Source organism: Dipodomys merriami, unplaced genomic scaffold (genome assembly GCF_024711535.1).
Source record: "Dipodomys merriami isolate MVZ:Mamm:240054 unplaced genomic scaffold, mDipMer1.0.p SCAF_22, whole genome shotgun sequence".
Taxonomy (NCBI): domain Eukaryota; kingdom Metazoa; phylum Chordata; class Mammalia; order Rodentia; family Heteromyidae; genus Dipodomys; species Dipodomys merriami.
Genome location: NW_027203604.1, coordinates 14,477,840 through 14,491,988, shown reverse-complemented (window position 1 = coordinate 14,491,988; position 14,149 = coordinate 14,477,840). Strand labels below are relative to the sequence as shown.

At 50.1% G+C, this 14,149-nt stretch overlaps 1 protein-coding gene across 1 annotated transcript; it reads left to right on the top strand.

The window, feature by feature from the left end:
• The first annotated feature begins 3,793 nt into the window (after positions 1–3,793).
• Zfand2a (zinc finger AN1-type containing 2A) lies at positions 3,794–12,188 on the top strand. The gene is made up of 7 exons (XM_070033402.1): positions 3,794–3,995; positions 6,085–6,182; positions 6,672–6,766; positions 9,120–9,248; positions 10,577–10,728; positions 10,956–11,036; positions 11,262–12,188. Exons 2-7 carry the CDS (start codon positions 6,128–6,130, stop codon positions 11,278–11,280), a joined length of 531 nt encoding a protein of 176 aa, XP_069889503.1. The 5' UTR covers positions 3,794–3,995; positions 6,085–6,127; the 3' UTR covers positions 11,281–12,188.
• Positions 12,189–14,149: the final 1,961 nt, after the last annotated feature.

Sequence of the window (14,149 nt, the reverse complement as noted above, 5' to 3'; positions counted from 1 at the left end):
GTAGCTAGAATTATAGGTGAGTCACCAACACTCCGCCCTTTCCCTATTTTGTGTGACTGGAGGGGACATCAGGACTCATATCAAAGCCACTTAGGATTCTGTTGATATTATGTCCTGCCTTCCCAGATCAGATCCCATGTCACCATGATTGCTCTGACAAAATCATTACTAGCACCTGCGTCCACTCTCAAAGGGTCCCAGGTGGGATCATAGCAGTCACCCCGAATGCTTCTCAAGCTAATGACAGTCTGCAAATGATGGGGAACAGTGACCTGCCGCCAGCAGTGGCACTGAGGGCCTCAGGGCAGCAGGAGACAGGCCGAGCTCACATGCATGGGTGACAAAGACCTTAGTGAGGGCTGGGAATGTGGCTTAGTGGTAGCGTGCTTGCCTAGCATGCATGAAGCCCTAGGTTTGATTCCTCTGTACCACATAAACAGAAAAGGCCGGATGTGGCACTGTTGCTCAAAGAACTCAGGGACAGTGCTCAGATCCTGAATTCAAACCCTATGACTGACAATGAAAAGAAGTCCTATGGATACACAGCCAACTATGGCATTTCTCTCAGGTCCCTAACCAACCCCTCCCAACTCAGTCCAATTTCCAATCTTCTAGGACTACCAGATCCCATCCAATTTCAGTTTCACTCTGGAAATGTTTGCTCTGAATTCAGTAGTATTACCAAACTCTGTCCCTCAGAAATACATCACTTGTATACACTATACAGATTTTCAGACCTTTTCTTTCCATGCACAAAATTATAAGGTCCAGGGAAAAGACAGAGGCCATCACAACCTTCTGTCATGTTTTCTTGAAGCTGGGCAGGGTGATGGGCACATAGCACACATCCTATACATATTTGCAGAGGACATGAATTATAAACGAAAAGGTAATATTGACTGTGCCCAAGCAGGGGAGACACTGTCCTATGGGAAGTGGGCAAAGGGAAATTATGTTTATCCTTGCTAGATGGCGACACGCTGACTTCATCTTTTCAGTGCACACATGGCTACTTTTGTTTTTGTCAGTCATGGGGCCTGAACTCTGGATCTGGGCGCTGTCCCTCAGCGCTTCAGCTCAAGGCTAGTGCTCTACCACTTGAGCCATAGCTCTACTTCTGGCTTTTTCTGCTTATGTGGTGCTGAGGAATCGAACCCAGAGCCTCATGCACGCAAGGCAAGTGCTCTACCACTGAGCCACCTTCCCAGCCCCACATAGCTTCTTTTCTTTTCTTTTCTTTTCTTTTTTTTTTTTTTTGGGTCCGGTCGTGGGGCCTGGACTCTGGGCCTGGGCGCTGTCCCTCAGCTCTTCAGCTCAAGACTAGCGCTCTACCTCTTGAGCCACAGCACCACTTCCAGCTTTTTTCTTTTTGCTTATGTGGTGCTGAGGAATTGAACCCAGGGCCTCAGGCATGCAAGGCAAGCACTCTACCACTGAGCCACCTTCCCAGCCCGGCTTCTTTTCTTTTTTTTTTTTTTTTGGCTCTTTTCAGTTTATTGCATGAAGGAACCGGCTTCTTTTCTTATCCATGGCTCTGAGCCCCATGTCATTCTGACTGCTGGGACCATTGTTCAGGTGCTGCTGCCTCCTTAAGTCCAACACATTTTCCATCTCCATTTGCAGGCATTCCAGACAAATAAAGCATCATCTTTCTTAGCTTCCTTCTTTCCTAAATTCTTAGGTAGCTCATTCTCCATTGATTAGGCAGGTCTGTTATTCTTTGGCTGACTGATTGTGCTGGCACTGGGCCTTGAACTCAAGAGCTTTAGGTTCTCCCTTGGCTCTTCGTTGTTGTTGTCAGTTGTGGGGATTGTACTCTGGGCCTGGGTGCTGTCCCTCAGATCTTCAGCTCAAGGCTGGTGCTCTACCACTTGAGCCACAGCGCCACTTCCAGCTTTTTCTGCTTATGCGGTGCTGAGGAATCAAACCCAGGGCCTCATGCATGCAAGGCAAGCACTCTACCACTGAGCCACATTCCCAGCCATTTTATTTTTTTAATATCATAGCTTGTGCTCTACCATCCAAGCCACACCTCCACTTCCAGCCTTTTGCTGGTTAATGGGAGATAAGAGTTTCACAGATTTGTCTGCCTAGGCTGTCTTGAAACTATCTCCTTTTGGATGCTGAATTTTATTTTATTTTTTTACACATTTTTTCCGAGACATATGCTCTCCTGACTTGGGACCCATGAAAAAGAATACACATCTGACACTCCTGCATTTTGTATCTGTGTTCTTGGTCCTGAGCCTTCTCTCTCCTGCAGCCATCTTGGAAGCAAACAAGGACCAGACCAGCAACCAGGTGTCACTCTTATATTGCTCACATGAACAATCATATCTGTCAAATCACTTGATGACACCTGACTCCCTCTGAACTTGCCTGATGCCTGAGACTATTTAGCTCTGCATACTTTTTAACCTGTCCCCAATTCCCCCTATTTCCTGAAGATGAGCAAAGGTTATGTGAAGTGCCATTGTGCCACCTCATCTTTCTCTAATAAACTTTCCTATCATTTCCACTATCTTTGTGTCTTAGCTGAATTCTCCTCATGCTGGACCCCAAGCATCAAGATGGATCAGCTGAGCTCAGTTTCTGGCAACAATACTAAAATCCTTGCTAAAACTTTTACCTTGTGAGACACCTTGAGATTCTTCCCACATGGGGATCTCAGACCTTGCCAGGTGCTGTGGGGAGCCCTCATCCATCATGGGCTGACAACAGTTGCCAAACAATCTTCTGGAATTTTTGTTTTATTTTTGTGCTGGTCTTGAGGCTTGAACTCAGGGTCCAAGTGCCATCCCTGAGGTTGGCACTCTACCACTTCACAGTTCCACTCCTGGCTCTTTTGGTGGCTAACTGGGGATAAGAGTCTCACAGAGCCGGGCGCTGGTGGCTCACGCCTGTAATCCTAGCTACTCAGGAGGCTGAGATCTGAGGATCTCAGTTCAAAGCCAGCTCGGGCAGGAGAGACCGTGAGACTCCTATCTCCAATAAACCACCAGAAAACCGGAAGTGGCGCTGTAGCTCAAGTGGTAGAGTGCTCGCCTTGAGCTGAAGAGCTGAGGGACAGCGCCCAGGCCCAGAGTTCAAGCCCCACGACCGACAAAAAAAAAAAAGTCTCACAGACTTTTCTTGTGGGCTCGTTTCAAACCGTGATTCTCAGGTCTCAACCTCCCGAGTAGTTAGGATGGTAGGTGTGAGCCAACAGTGTCCAGTATAATACTGGGGTTTGAACTCAGGGCCTCACACTTGCTAGGCAGGTGGTCTACCACTGAGGCCCAGTTCCACTTCTGGCATTTTTTTTGGGGGGGGGGAGGTGGGTGGGTGGGAGAGGACTGGTTAATTGGAAATAAGATTCTCATAAACTAGATTTTCCTGCTCAGGCTGGCTTCGAACCCTCGGCTCTCAGCCTTCCCTCAGAATAATTTGGCCTTCTGATTCAGCCACCTAGCCTTCTGCAGTCCTGGATTCCTACCCTAAAGACACCCCAAGGGCTTCGGGGGACAGCGCACAGTCGACCGGGGTTGGGTCCGCTGGGGGGGGGTCAGGTCCACTTGGGGCCCAGCGCAAAGCCACCTCACCGTGACTCAGCCCGAGCCCGGAGAGGACGACCACTCATTCCGGAAGAGGAGCGGAGGGCGAGGAGTGGGCGGGCCACGGCGCGTCGGGATTGGCCAGGCGGGTGATGACGTAAGAACGCGCCGGAGCTGTCGGACCACGGCGCAGCGCGATTGGTTGATTTGTGGGTGATGTCATCCATACGCGCCAGGAACGCCCAGGGCGCGCGGTTCCGACTGTGAATAAATGGCGAGGGCTTTGGGGCGCCGTGATGCTGCGTTTTCTGTGGGTGCTGGTGGGTCCTGGACGCCGAGTGCCTCCGGCGCCTTCGTTCCTGCCACCTTGTCCTCCCCCCACGGTAACTGCGGAGGACACCCGCTTTTTTTTTATCTCTACAGTCCGCTGGATCCTGCAGCTGCCCAGGTCGCTGACCAGAGGCAAGTACGGAGTTGGGCCGTTGCGGGTCGGGGCGGATGCCAGCGGGGAGCCGAGTGGGGGACGTGAGGGGTCGCGGCGGCCCTCTGCCTGTGGGGAGGGAACTGTCATAGCAGGATGACCGTGTCCAGGCACTGTCCCTGAGGTAGGTGTCAGGAGCGAGATCGTTCGGAGGCTGATGCCAGGTTCCGGTCAGTTCCACGAAGGAGAAGATTCTGGAGCCAGGCGCCTGTGGTCGCGCCTGTAATCCAAGCTACTCAGGAGGCTGAGATCTGAGGATCGCGGTTTGAAACCAAGCCCGGGCAGGAAAGTTCGTGAAACTCCGTTTTTGTTTTTTTATTGTTGTTTTTTTTTTGTTTTGCCAGTCTTAGGGCTTGAAATCAGGGCCAGGGCACTGTTCCTGAGCTGCTTTTTCTCAAGGCTAGCACTCTACTACTTGAGCGGCTTTTTCTGTTTATGTAGTATTGAGGAATCAAACGCAGGGCTTTGCCTGCTAGGCAAGCACTCTCTACCACTAAGTCACATTCCCATTCCTCGAGAGACTCATCTCCACTTAGCAAAATTCCGAAGTGGGACTGTGGCTCAAGCCATAGAGCTCTAGCCTTGAGCAAAAAAAGCTAAGGGACAGCCCATTAGGCCCTGAATTCAAGTCCAGGACAGACACATGAGATTTCAGATTGGCTACTCTGCTAAAATCTGCTTTCAGCCGGAGGAGGTGAGGGTGGGATTTTTCATGGAGCTTAGCAGGGGAGTGGGGGGAAAGTAATAGGGATGACCCTTTTGAGAGAAATAGAATTTTAAACCCATCTTGACAGGGTGGGTCATATCAGATTATGAAGGATAGTTTAGGAGGGTGGGCTCCAGAAGAGTGGAGCTATCTGATGGGAAGATCTGGAAAAGATACCTAACCCACCCCTGGCTTAGGAGGTATTTGTGGGAAGGACAAGAGCTTTGAGTAGTTTGGTGGGTGCCAGGTGATGGAGGGGACCTTGTGGATGCTGCAGTGGACTTTAGTCCTCTCTACCAATATCTGTGATGAGTTAATGGCTGGCATTTCTCCCTGATCAGCTCTTGCTTTATGTCATTAGGGAGAATGCTCATAATAAAACTCAAATCAATGCACAAGGGAGGGAGTTGGGGAGGCTAGGGACTGAGTGAAATCTCCAGAGAGTGTAACTCATCTAATGTGATTTAGCACCTGGTGACAGAGTTTTGTTTATATCAACAAGTATAGGCAGTAGATGAAACTGGGACTTAAAAGCCACTGAGGGGCTGGGAATATGGCTTAGTGATAGAGTGCTTGCCTAGCATGTTTGAAGCCCTGGGTTCAATTCCTCAGTACCACATACACAGAAAAAGCCAGAAATGGAGCTGTGGCTCAAGTGGTAGAATGCCAGCCTTGAGCAAAAGAAGCTCGAGGACAGTGCCCAGGCCTACATTCAAGTCCCAGGACTGGATGGACACACTCACACACACATCACACACACACACACCATTGTGATTATGTGAATTGGATATGGAGTGGGAACCCCTTTCAGTGTATGAAATGTGGTTTACTGTTACCCCTAACTCAAAGCAGGCTTCATAAATTAGGAATTAAAATTTGTAAAAAGTAACCCATCTTTCTAGTAACTTGGTAATTATGCTAAAACTTCCACTTCATTTTTTTTGGAAAGCCACAAAGCTTTATGATACTTGAGTCTTAAAAAGAGCCCAGGGTACTGACTGCGCACCAGTGGCTCATTCCTGTAATTCTAGCTACTCTGGAGGAGGTTGATGTTTTAGGATAATTGTTAGCAACCAGCCCAAGCAGGAAAGTCCGTGTGATTCTTATCTCCCATAAACCATCAGAAAGCCAGAAGTGGAGCTGTGGCTCAAGTGAAAGCTCCAGCTGTGAGTGAAAAGGCTCAGGGCAGTGCTCAGGCCCTGCATCCAAGCCCCAGTACTAAGCAGGGGGCGTGGCAGGGCAGCTGACTGGGATGAGTAATGCTCATACCAAGGATGTGGGTAAATGATTCCCTCATTTGTGGCAGGTGCTAAGTCTAACTCAGTGCCCTCATTGCTCTCCTCTTCCTTTCATATTCTCAATAGGTGATATCTAACTGCCACCTGTGTTTTGATTACTGTTTGCACAATGGAGTTTCCTGACTTGGGAAAGCATTGCTCAGAGAAGACTTGCAAGCAACTAGGTAAGCACATTGCAAACAGTCTTAGTAGAAAATGGTGTGTTGCTGGCTGTTTTGTGAGACAATCTGGTTGTTACCTTCATGAGCTGATTGTTCTCTGCCTGTGGCCTTTCTGGCTTCTCAGAGGTATTGGGACTGGGTTGCAGGGCTTGGTCAGCATTGCTAATGTCCTGTAAGGCTAGGCACTAGATTGGCTACCAGGGCCAAATAGATACAGATGTGCTGCTTAAATAATTGTGCTATCTCATGAAATGGGATCTGTGTTGAAAAGGTTCTTCATGCTCTTTTCTTCATGCTCTTTGGTGGTGGTAAACTCAGCCCCAAAGTCATTTTCTCTTCCTATGCATGGCAGTTCCTGGATACATTTATCTCAAGTGTGAATGAGGTGCTAAGTGGAGGTAATTAATTACTTGCTTACTGTGGCCTACATAGAATTCAGTCTTTTGTTCTCATCCCTGAGACTTTACCTTTTTTTATTTTTATTTTTTTTAGATTTTCTACCACTAAAATGTGATGCATGTAAACAAGATTTCTGTAAAGATCATTTTACCTGCGCCACTCATACATGTCCCTTTGCATTCAAGAAGGTAATTCATCGTGCTATCTTCAGAACAGTCTATTCTTCACTGTCCAGTGCAGCCTTTGCTGGCCCCAGGCGCCATTTAATCTTCTGAAAATTATAAAACCCAAGGGCTGGGGATGGGTCCTGGAGTAACAGGTATGCCTAATATGCCCAAGGCTTTGGTTTTGATCTCCAGCACTGCAAAATTTCAAACAAAATAGAGCCCCCAGTTTCCTAGCTACAGATTATGTCTCCAGTGTTCCCTGGCTGCTTGTGGCCTGTCATGCCGTATTGCATGCACAGAGACTTTCCACCACTGGGGACTTTTCGGGCATTTTTGTTTTCAGAGACCCATGCAGTCAGATTGTTACTGTAGCTGAGCTACAAAATCATGAATGAGACTATAATAGATTTTATGTAGGTGCAGAATGGATTTGTAAATGAGAGACAAGCTCTCTTAGAAACCAAACAAGTAAGAGTCAAGAGTAAGGAGGACTTGAGTTCCTTTTTTTTTTTTTTTTTTTGCCAATCCTGGGCTTGGACACAGGGCCTAGGCACTGATCCTGAGCTTCTTTTTGCTCAAGGCTAGTGTTGTATCACTTGAGCCACAGCGCCACTTTCAGCTTTTCTATTTATGTGGTTCTGAGGAATTGAACCCAGGGCTTCATGTATGCTAGGTAAGCACTCTGCCACTAAAACACATTCCCAGCCCTGGACTTGAGTATTTTAGCCACGTTCTGTGTTAGATGCCTGTAATCCCAACCATGCTGGAGACTACGGCAGGAGGATTGCAGCCTGGGTTACATAGCAAGACTGTTTTTTAAATAAAATTTCAAAGGGGAATCTATGGGTATGGCTTGATCACTTGCCTACCACTGCTGATAACACTGGGGTCAACTCCCAGTCCCATTTTTTTTGGTTTGTCCATTGTGGGGCTTGAACTCTGGTCCTGGGCACTATCCCTCAGCTCTTCAGCTCAAGGCGAGTGCTCCACCACTTGAGCCACAGCACAACTTCTGGTTTTCTGAGTGGTTTATTGGAGATAAGAGTCTCATGGAGTTTCCTGCCCCAGCTGGTGGGATCTTCCGCCTCCTGAGTAGCTAGGATTACAGGTGTGAGCTACTGGCGCTCAGCAGCAGTCCCTTTTTTTTTTTTTAAAGAACAAACTGTCACCACCACCACCACCCCCCCCAGGCAACTACAATGTGAAGATCGTAGTTTGAAGTCAGCCTGGGCAGGAAAGACTTTTGTCTCCAATTAACCTTCAAAAAGCCAGAAGTGAAGCTGTGATTCCAGTGGTAGAGTGCTAGTGTTGAACAAAGAAGCTAAGAAACAGTGCTCAGGCCCTGAGATCAATTCCCAGTACCAGCCTCCCCCCACAAAAAAAAACAGCAGGGGCGGGGGGGGGGGGTGGAGGAGGTAGGGAGGACTGGGTTTTGTAAGGTGTGACAGTGGCAGCAGGTAAAGGGCCTTGCAGGCTGTAATTGGCCTTGCTGCTGTACAGGTTCTGCCTGCTCCACACAGCAAATGTACTGGATGCCCCTGTGGGAACTCCCAGCTGGCATCCTCGATTCCTGGGTGATCCACAGGACAGACGACTTGGTGTCACATGCTTTGATTGGGACTCTGGCTGTGGTGTGGGCCTCTAGGCCCCAGTAGGGGTGAAGCCACTGTCTGTGTGCGGCTGATGCAGATGGCGTTTTCTCCTCTATGGGCAGATGTGCCAGCTCCACACACACACAGCCAACCCTGTGGGACCAGCCCTGCTGGGGTCCCCAACACTTGCTCCAGAGCCCTTGTGTGGGGCTGGCAGTGTGTGGGGGGGTGGTGACACACCTGCGTGGGGTGTCACGAAGGACCAGATGTGGCCGGCACGTGAATGAGTGGGGGACCATGCGGCTCAGGCTGTGTGAAGTGGGACATGGCCCCACCATCCTGAGCCATGCACTCATGCCACAGCTTCTGTGCTCACCTCGGCCCCTGCCCCTGCCCCTTCACATGCAAGTCCACTGGCCGCCTCGGTCCCCGGACCCCAAGATCTCTGCATCTTGTCTTTTTTTTTTTTTTTTTCTGTTGGTCAAGGGCTTGAACTGAGGGTTTGGGCGCTGTCCCTGAGCTCTTTTGCTCAAGGTTAGGGCTTTACTACTTTCAGCCACAGCCCCACTTCTGATTTTCTGGTGGTTCATTGGAGATAAAAGTTTCACAGACTTTCCTTCCCAGGCTGGCTTTGAGCCTTGATCCTCAGATCTCAGCCTCCTGAGTAACTAGGATGACAGGCATGAGCTGCCGGCGCCCAGCCTGTTTGTGTCTACTTGGACTGTGTTTTATCTTGCGTGAGGTCTGGTTGGATCCCAGCTGTGTGTCATTCCTCCCTGCAGGATGTCCGCGTCCCTGTGTGTCCTCTCTGTAACGTCCCAGTCCCAGTAAAGAAGGGGGAGCTGGCAGACGTGGTGGTCAGTGAGCATATGGATAGAGATTGTGTAGGCTGTGCTGCACCAAGAGAGAAGGTAAGCTGGTCCTAAGTGCAGGAAGGGCAGAATTCTAACCACGGATGGTAGGGCTCCACTGAGAAGCTGTGTGGAGAGTCAGTTTTCAGCTGTAGAAGCAGAGACCCAAGACCCTGGGAGCCTAAGTTTGGGATCTCCTCCATTCTAGGGTTTCTCTTGAGGCAGAGAGGTAACAAGGTTTTCTAGAATCCTTGTATTAAGCTACATTTACCTTTCAAGCTTGCCTAGGATCCAGGGAGGGAGGCGGTCATCCTCCTGTCCCCTCAGCAGGCCCTGACCTCTGGGTCCTTTGGGTCATTCCTACCCCTGCTGTGGAGGGCATGCTCCTGGATCCTGCAGTACCTGAACTCGCTGCTATTGTGCTCTCCCCAGCCAGCTGCCTCTTTGTGACTCAGGGCCTCTGGTGGGTCCTGTTGAGACACATGTGCAGCGCCTCACACAGTGTCCCATGCTCCTGGCTGCCAGTGGGAGCTTGCCCCTTGGTAGTAGTTGTGAGTGAGGCTGCCACGTGGCCACCTCCAGCTCTGCCTGGGTTTCTTCTTCCCTGCCTGTTTTTCTTTTTCTTTTTCTTTTCCTTTTAAAATTCCTGTCCAGCCAGTGCCGGTGGCTCACGCCTGTAATCCTAGCTACTCAGGAGGCTGAGATCTGAGGATCGTGGTTCAAAGCCAGCCAGAGCGGGAAAGTCTGTGAGACTCTTATCTCCAATAAACCACCAGAAAACCAGAAATAGCTCTGTGGCTCAAGTGGTAGAGCGCTAGCCTTGAGCTGAGGGACAGCGCCCAGGCCCAGAATTGATAGGGATAGCACCCAGGCCCCACGACTGATCTCCCCCCCCCCAAAAAAAAAAATTCCTGTCCTGAGGGCTGGGAATGGGACTCAGTGGTAGAACGCTTGCCTTGCATGCAGGAGGCCCTAGGTTCCATTCCTCAGCACCACATAAGCAGAAAAAGCCTGAAGTGGTGCTGTGGCTCAAGTGGTAGAGTGAAGAGCTGAGGGACAGCACCCAGGCCCAGAGTTCAGGCCCTATGACGACCAAAAAAAATGAAAAAAAAAAATTAAAAAACATAATAAAATTCCTTTCCTGGGGCTTGAGCTGAGGGCCTGGGCAATGTCCCTAAGATTCTATTTTGCTCAGGGCTGTTGTTCTACCACTTGAGCTATATAGTTCCACTTCTGGCATTTTTGGTAGTTCTGTGGAGTCTCACAGATTTTGCTGCTCCGGCTGAACCACAATCATTAGATCTCAGCCTCCTGAGTAGCTAAGATGCCAGGCGGGAGCTGCAGCACCCAGTGTTCTCAGCCTCACTCACAGAGGCCCTGTGTTGCAGGTGTTCGCACACCGCTGTTCCCGGGCAGGCTGTAGGAGGAAGGAGATGCTGCAGCTGCTGTGTGTGCAGTGCCAGCGCAACTTCTGCATCCAGCATCGGCATCCTCTGGACCACAGCTGTAGCTCCTCTGGCAGCTCCGCCAGCCGAGCGGGGTGAGCAGGGGCCCCTGGCAGTGCTGAGCCACTAGCTGTGCAGCTGGGGTTTAATAAAAGGATTAAAGCTGGGGAGCCGCTGTGGTTGTTTCTGGGTGTCATGGCATGTTCTGCAGATGGGAGGCGTCGGCCACGGGACGGGGTCCTGGTGGCCAGTGGGTGACCAAGTGCTGGGGGTCTTGGTGTTCTTTCTTGCCGCCTCCATGCACATCTGGCTGTCTGTGTAGGTGTTCAGCAACCACAGCAGAGTCTAAAGCACTGGGCACCGTGAACACTCCATCCTCCGGCTGGCTGACCCAGCTACTCAGGTACTTGTATCCGCACGGCACTTGGCGCTGCTCTGAGCCCAGTAGTGTAGTAAGCTTGTGTAGATGCCAGGACTCCATGGCACAGCATGCTTCCATGGGGAAGGGTGGTGTGGGCCTCCAGATTATACACCATCCATGTCAGGTGGGGGTGCTGGCACTGCTTCTGGAGCCACCAGCGTGGGCCCATGGACCTGAAGTGTGGCCCAGCACTCTGCTTCCTTTCAGGTGGAAGGTGAAGCGGTAACACCAGTGAGCCCCGCTCTGCTCACCCCCTCCGGCTTCTGGCACAGTCTAAAATGGAAAGCTTCACCAGTAGGACACGGATTCACTGTTAGAACAAGCATCAGAAGGCTCCTAAATCCAGGCACCGTGGCTCATTCCTGTAATCCTATCTACTTAGGAAGCTCAGATCTGAGGACCAAGGTTTAAAGCCCGCATAGGCAGAAGTCTGTGAGGCCCCCATCTCCAGAATATCCACCAAAAAGGATGGTTCAAGTGGTAAAGCGCCATCCCTGAGTGAAAAAGCCAAGCAAGACTGCAAGGTCCACTGGCTGAGATCTGAGGATCACAATTTGAGCAGAAAATTCATGAGACTTATCTCCAATAAATTACCAAAGAAAGAAGTAGAGCTGTGGTTCAATTGGTAGAGTACTGGCCTTGAGCAAAAGCAGCTCAAAGATGGTACCCAGGCCCTGAGTTCAAGCCCCAGGACTGGTACCAAAAAAAAAATCTAGCCAGTGGGGTGTATTCAGTTTGTAGAGTAGACCACTGACTTATCACTTGCTGTTAGCTGGTGACATTGTCCTAAGCCTGGGGTTTCTCAGCACTGGCATCCACACCCCAGCGCAGGGCCACCTGCCACAGATGGCCACAGCCGCCATGTGGACCAGCTGCTGCCCCAGCCCTCTGCCATCTTGCCTGTGTGCAGCTTCCGAGATAGGCTCACCATGGTCACTAGAAACTTGAGCACCATTAAGGAACATGGGTGTGTAGATGCATTTCACACCATTTCTGTGAGAGCCACATGCAGGTCCAGGGCCTCTGTAGGGATTTTAATACTGCCCTGAGAGGAATGCATGTTGAATTCATTGGCTTCTGGACTTAGGATAAATGCACTGGTTGTTTGCCCGCTGAAATGGTAACAATCCACATAGACTGGATTAATAAAACAGCATAATTGGTTTTATCTCTTCTGTTTCATTATAAGCAATTTGCTATTTTATTTTATTTTTTTCACTTGTGGGGCTTGACCTTAGGGCCTGGGTGCTATCCCTGAGTTCTTTTGCTCAAGGCTAGCACTCTCCACTTTGAGCCACAGCTCCACTTCCAGTTTTTGAGTGGTTAATTGGCGATGAGAGCCTTACCCGGACTTTTCTGCCTAGGCTGACTTCAAACAGTGATCCTCAGATCTCAGCCTCCTTGTGTAGCAAGGATTACTGATGCCCGGCTTGTTATTTTATTTTATTTATTTATTTATTTTTTGTCAGTCGTGGGGGCTTGAACTCTGGGCCTGGGCGCTGTCCCTCAGCTCTTCAGCTCAAGGCGAGCACTCTACCACTTGAGCTACAGCGCCACTTCCGGTTTTCTGGTGGTTTATTGGAGATAGGAGTCTCACGGTCTCTCCTGCCGGGGCTGGCTTTGAACCTCGATCCTCAGATCTCAGCCTCCTGAGTAGCTAGGATTACAGGCGTGAGCCACCAGCACCCCGCCAGGCGGCTTGTTATTTTAAAATGAGGGAAGTAGGAAGTACAGATTCTGTTAGCAGATAGCACAGTCCTGGGCCTCCTGGACAGCGGGACAGCGAGCCTCAGGTGAGGAGTGCCCAATCAGAATCCGACATGTGCCACATGGGCACTCGACCCTGCCACAGCCAAACAGCCACTCTCAAGTTTCCTATAGCTCATGCCTGTAATCCTTGCTATTCAGCTGAGACCTGAGGATCACAATTCAAAGCCTGACTGGGTAGGAAAATCTTTTAGTTACTCTTACTATCAAAAAGCTGGAAAGGGAGCTGTGGCTTAAGTGGTAGAGTGTTAGCTTTGAGCACAAAAGCTCAGGGACAGTATCTAGTCCCTGAGTTCAAGCCCCAGGACAGGCACAAAAATAAGAATGCATATGCTTTTTGGCTGCACACAGTAGCTTCTACCTGTAATCCCAGCTACTTGGGAAGCAAAGATTCGGAGGATCACAGTTCTAAGCTGGCCCTGGCAGAAAGTTCTCAAAACCCCATCTCAATCAATAAAAAGCTGGGTATGATGGCATGTATCTGTATCACAACTACTTGAGAAGTGTACATAGGAGTATCGGGGTCTGGGTCTTCTGTAAGCGTAAGTGTGAGGCCCTATTTGGGAACTAACTAAAGCAAATAGGGTTGGTGGGCATGGCTCAAGTGGTGAAGCACCTACCTGACTGAGGTGGGCAGGATCCACTCCTGTTGGCTACTGAGAATTGTGGGTTTTTTGTTTTTTGTCAGTCGCGGGGCTTGAACTCAGGGCCTGAACTCAGGGCCTGGGCATTGTCCCAGAACTGCTTTTGATCAAGACTAGCACTCTACTACTTGAACCACAGCACCACTTGTGGCTTTTATGTGGTACTGAGAAATTGAACCCAGGGCTTTGTGCATGCTAGGTAAGCACTCTACTACTAAGCCAGCTTCCCAGACCATTGGGTGGTTTTTAAGTTGTAAATCTTGGCTGTCAGCCATGTCTTAGCCCCATTTGTCCATTGGCCCTGGCAGCCAGTGTCATGGAGCACGTGTCAGTTGATGAGCTGCTCCAGTGCAGCCCCAACCACCCCACAGGACCACTCAGCTGGGAAATCAGGAATAGTCGCACTGCTGGGGTGGCCAGGAGGTATGCACTTCTGGTCCCAGCACATCACTGCATCCCTGGGTAAGCTCTCCTCGGGCCTTGTCACATCTGGGTACACCCAAGACAAGCCAACATTCAGTGTCCCCATCTCCAGCATAGCCAGCTGCCAGTGGTGCATGGGTTGCAATCTCAAACTTGTCCACAAGGTGTCACCAAAGGCTTTTTATTGGAATCAGAATGGGGCAGCCCTTGTCCTGGGGAGCAGGAAGCTGGCTTAGCAGATCCTGCTTGTCTTAGTTGTGC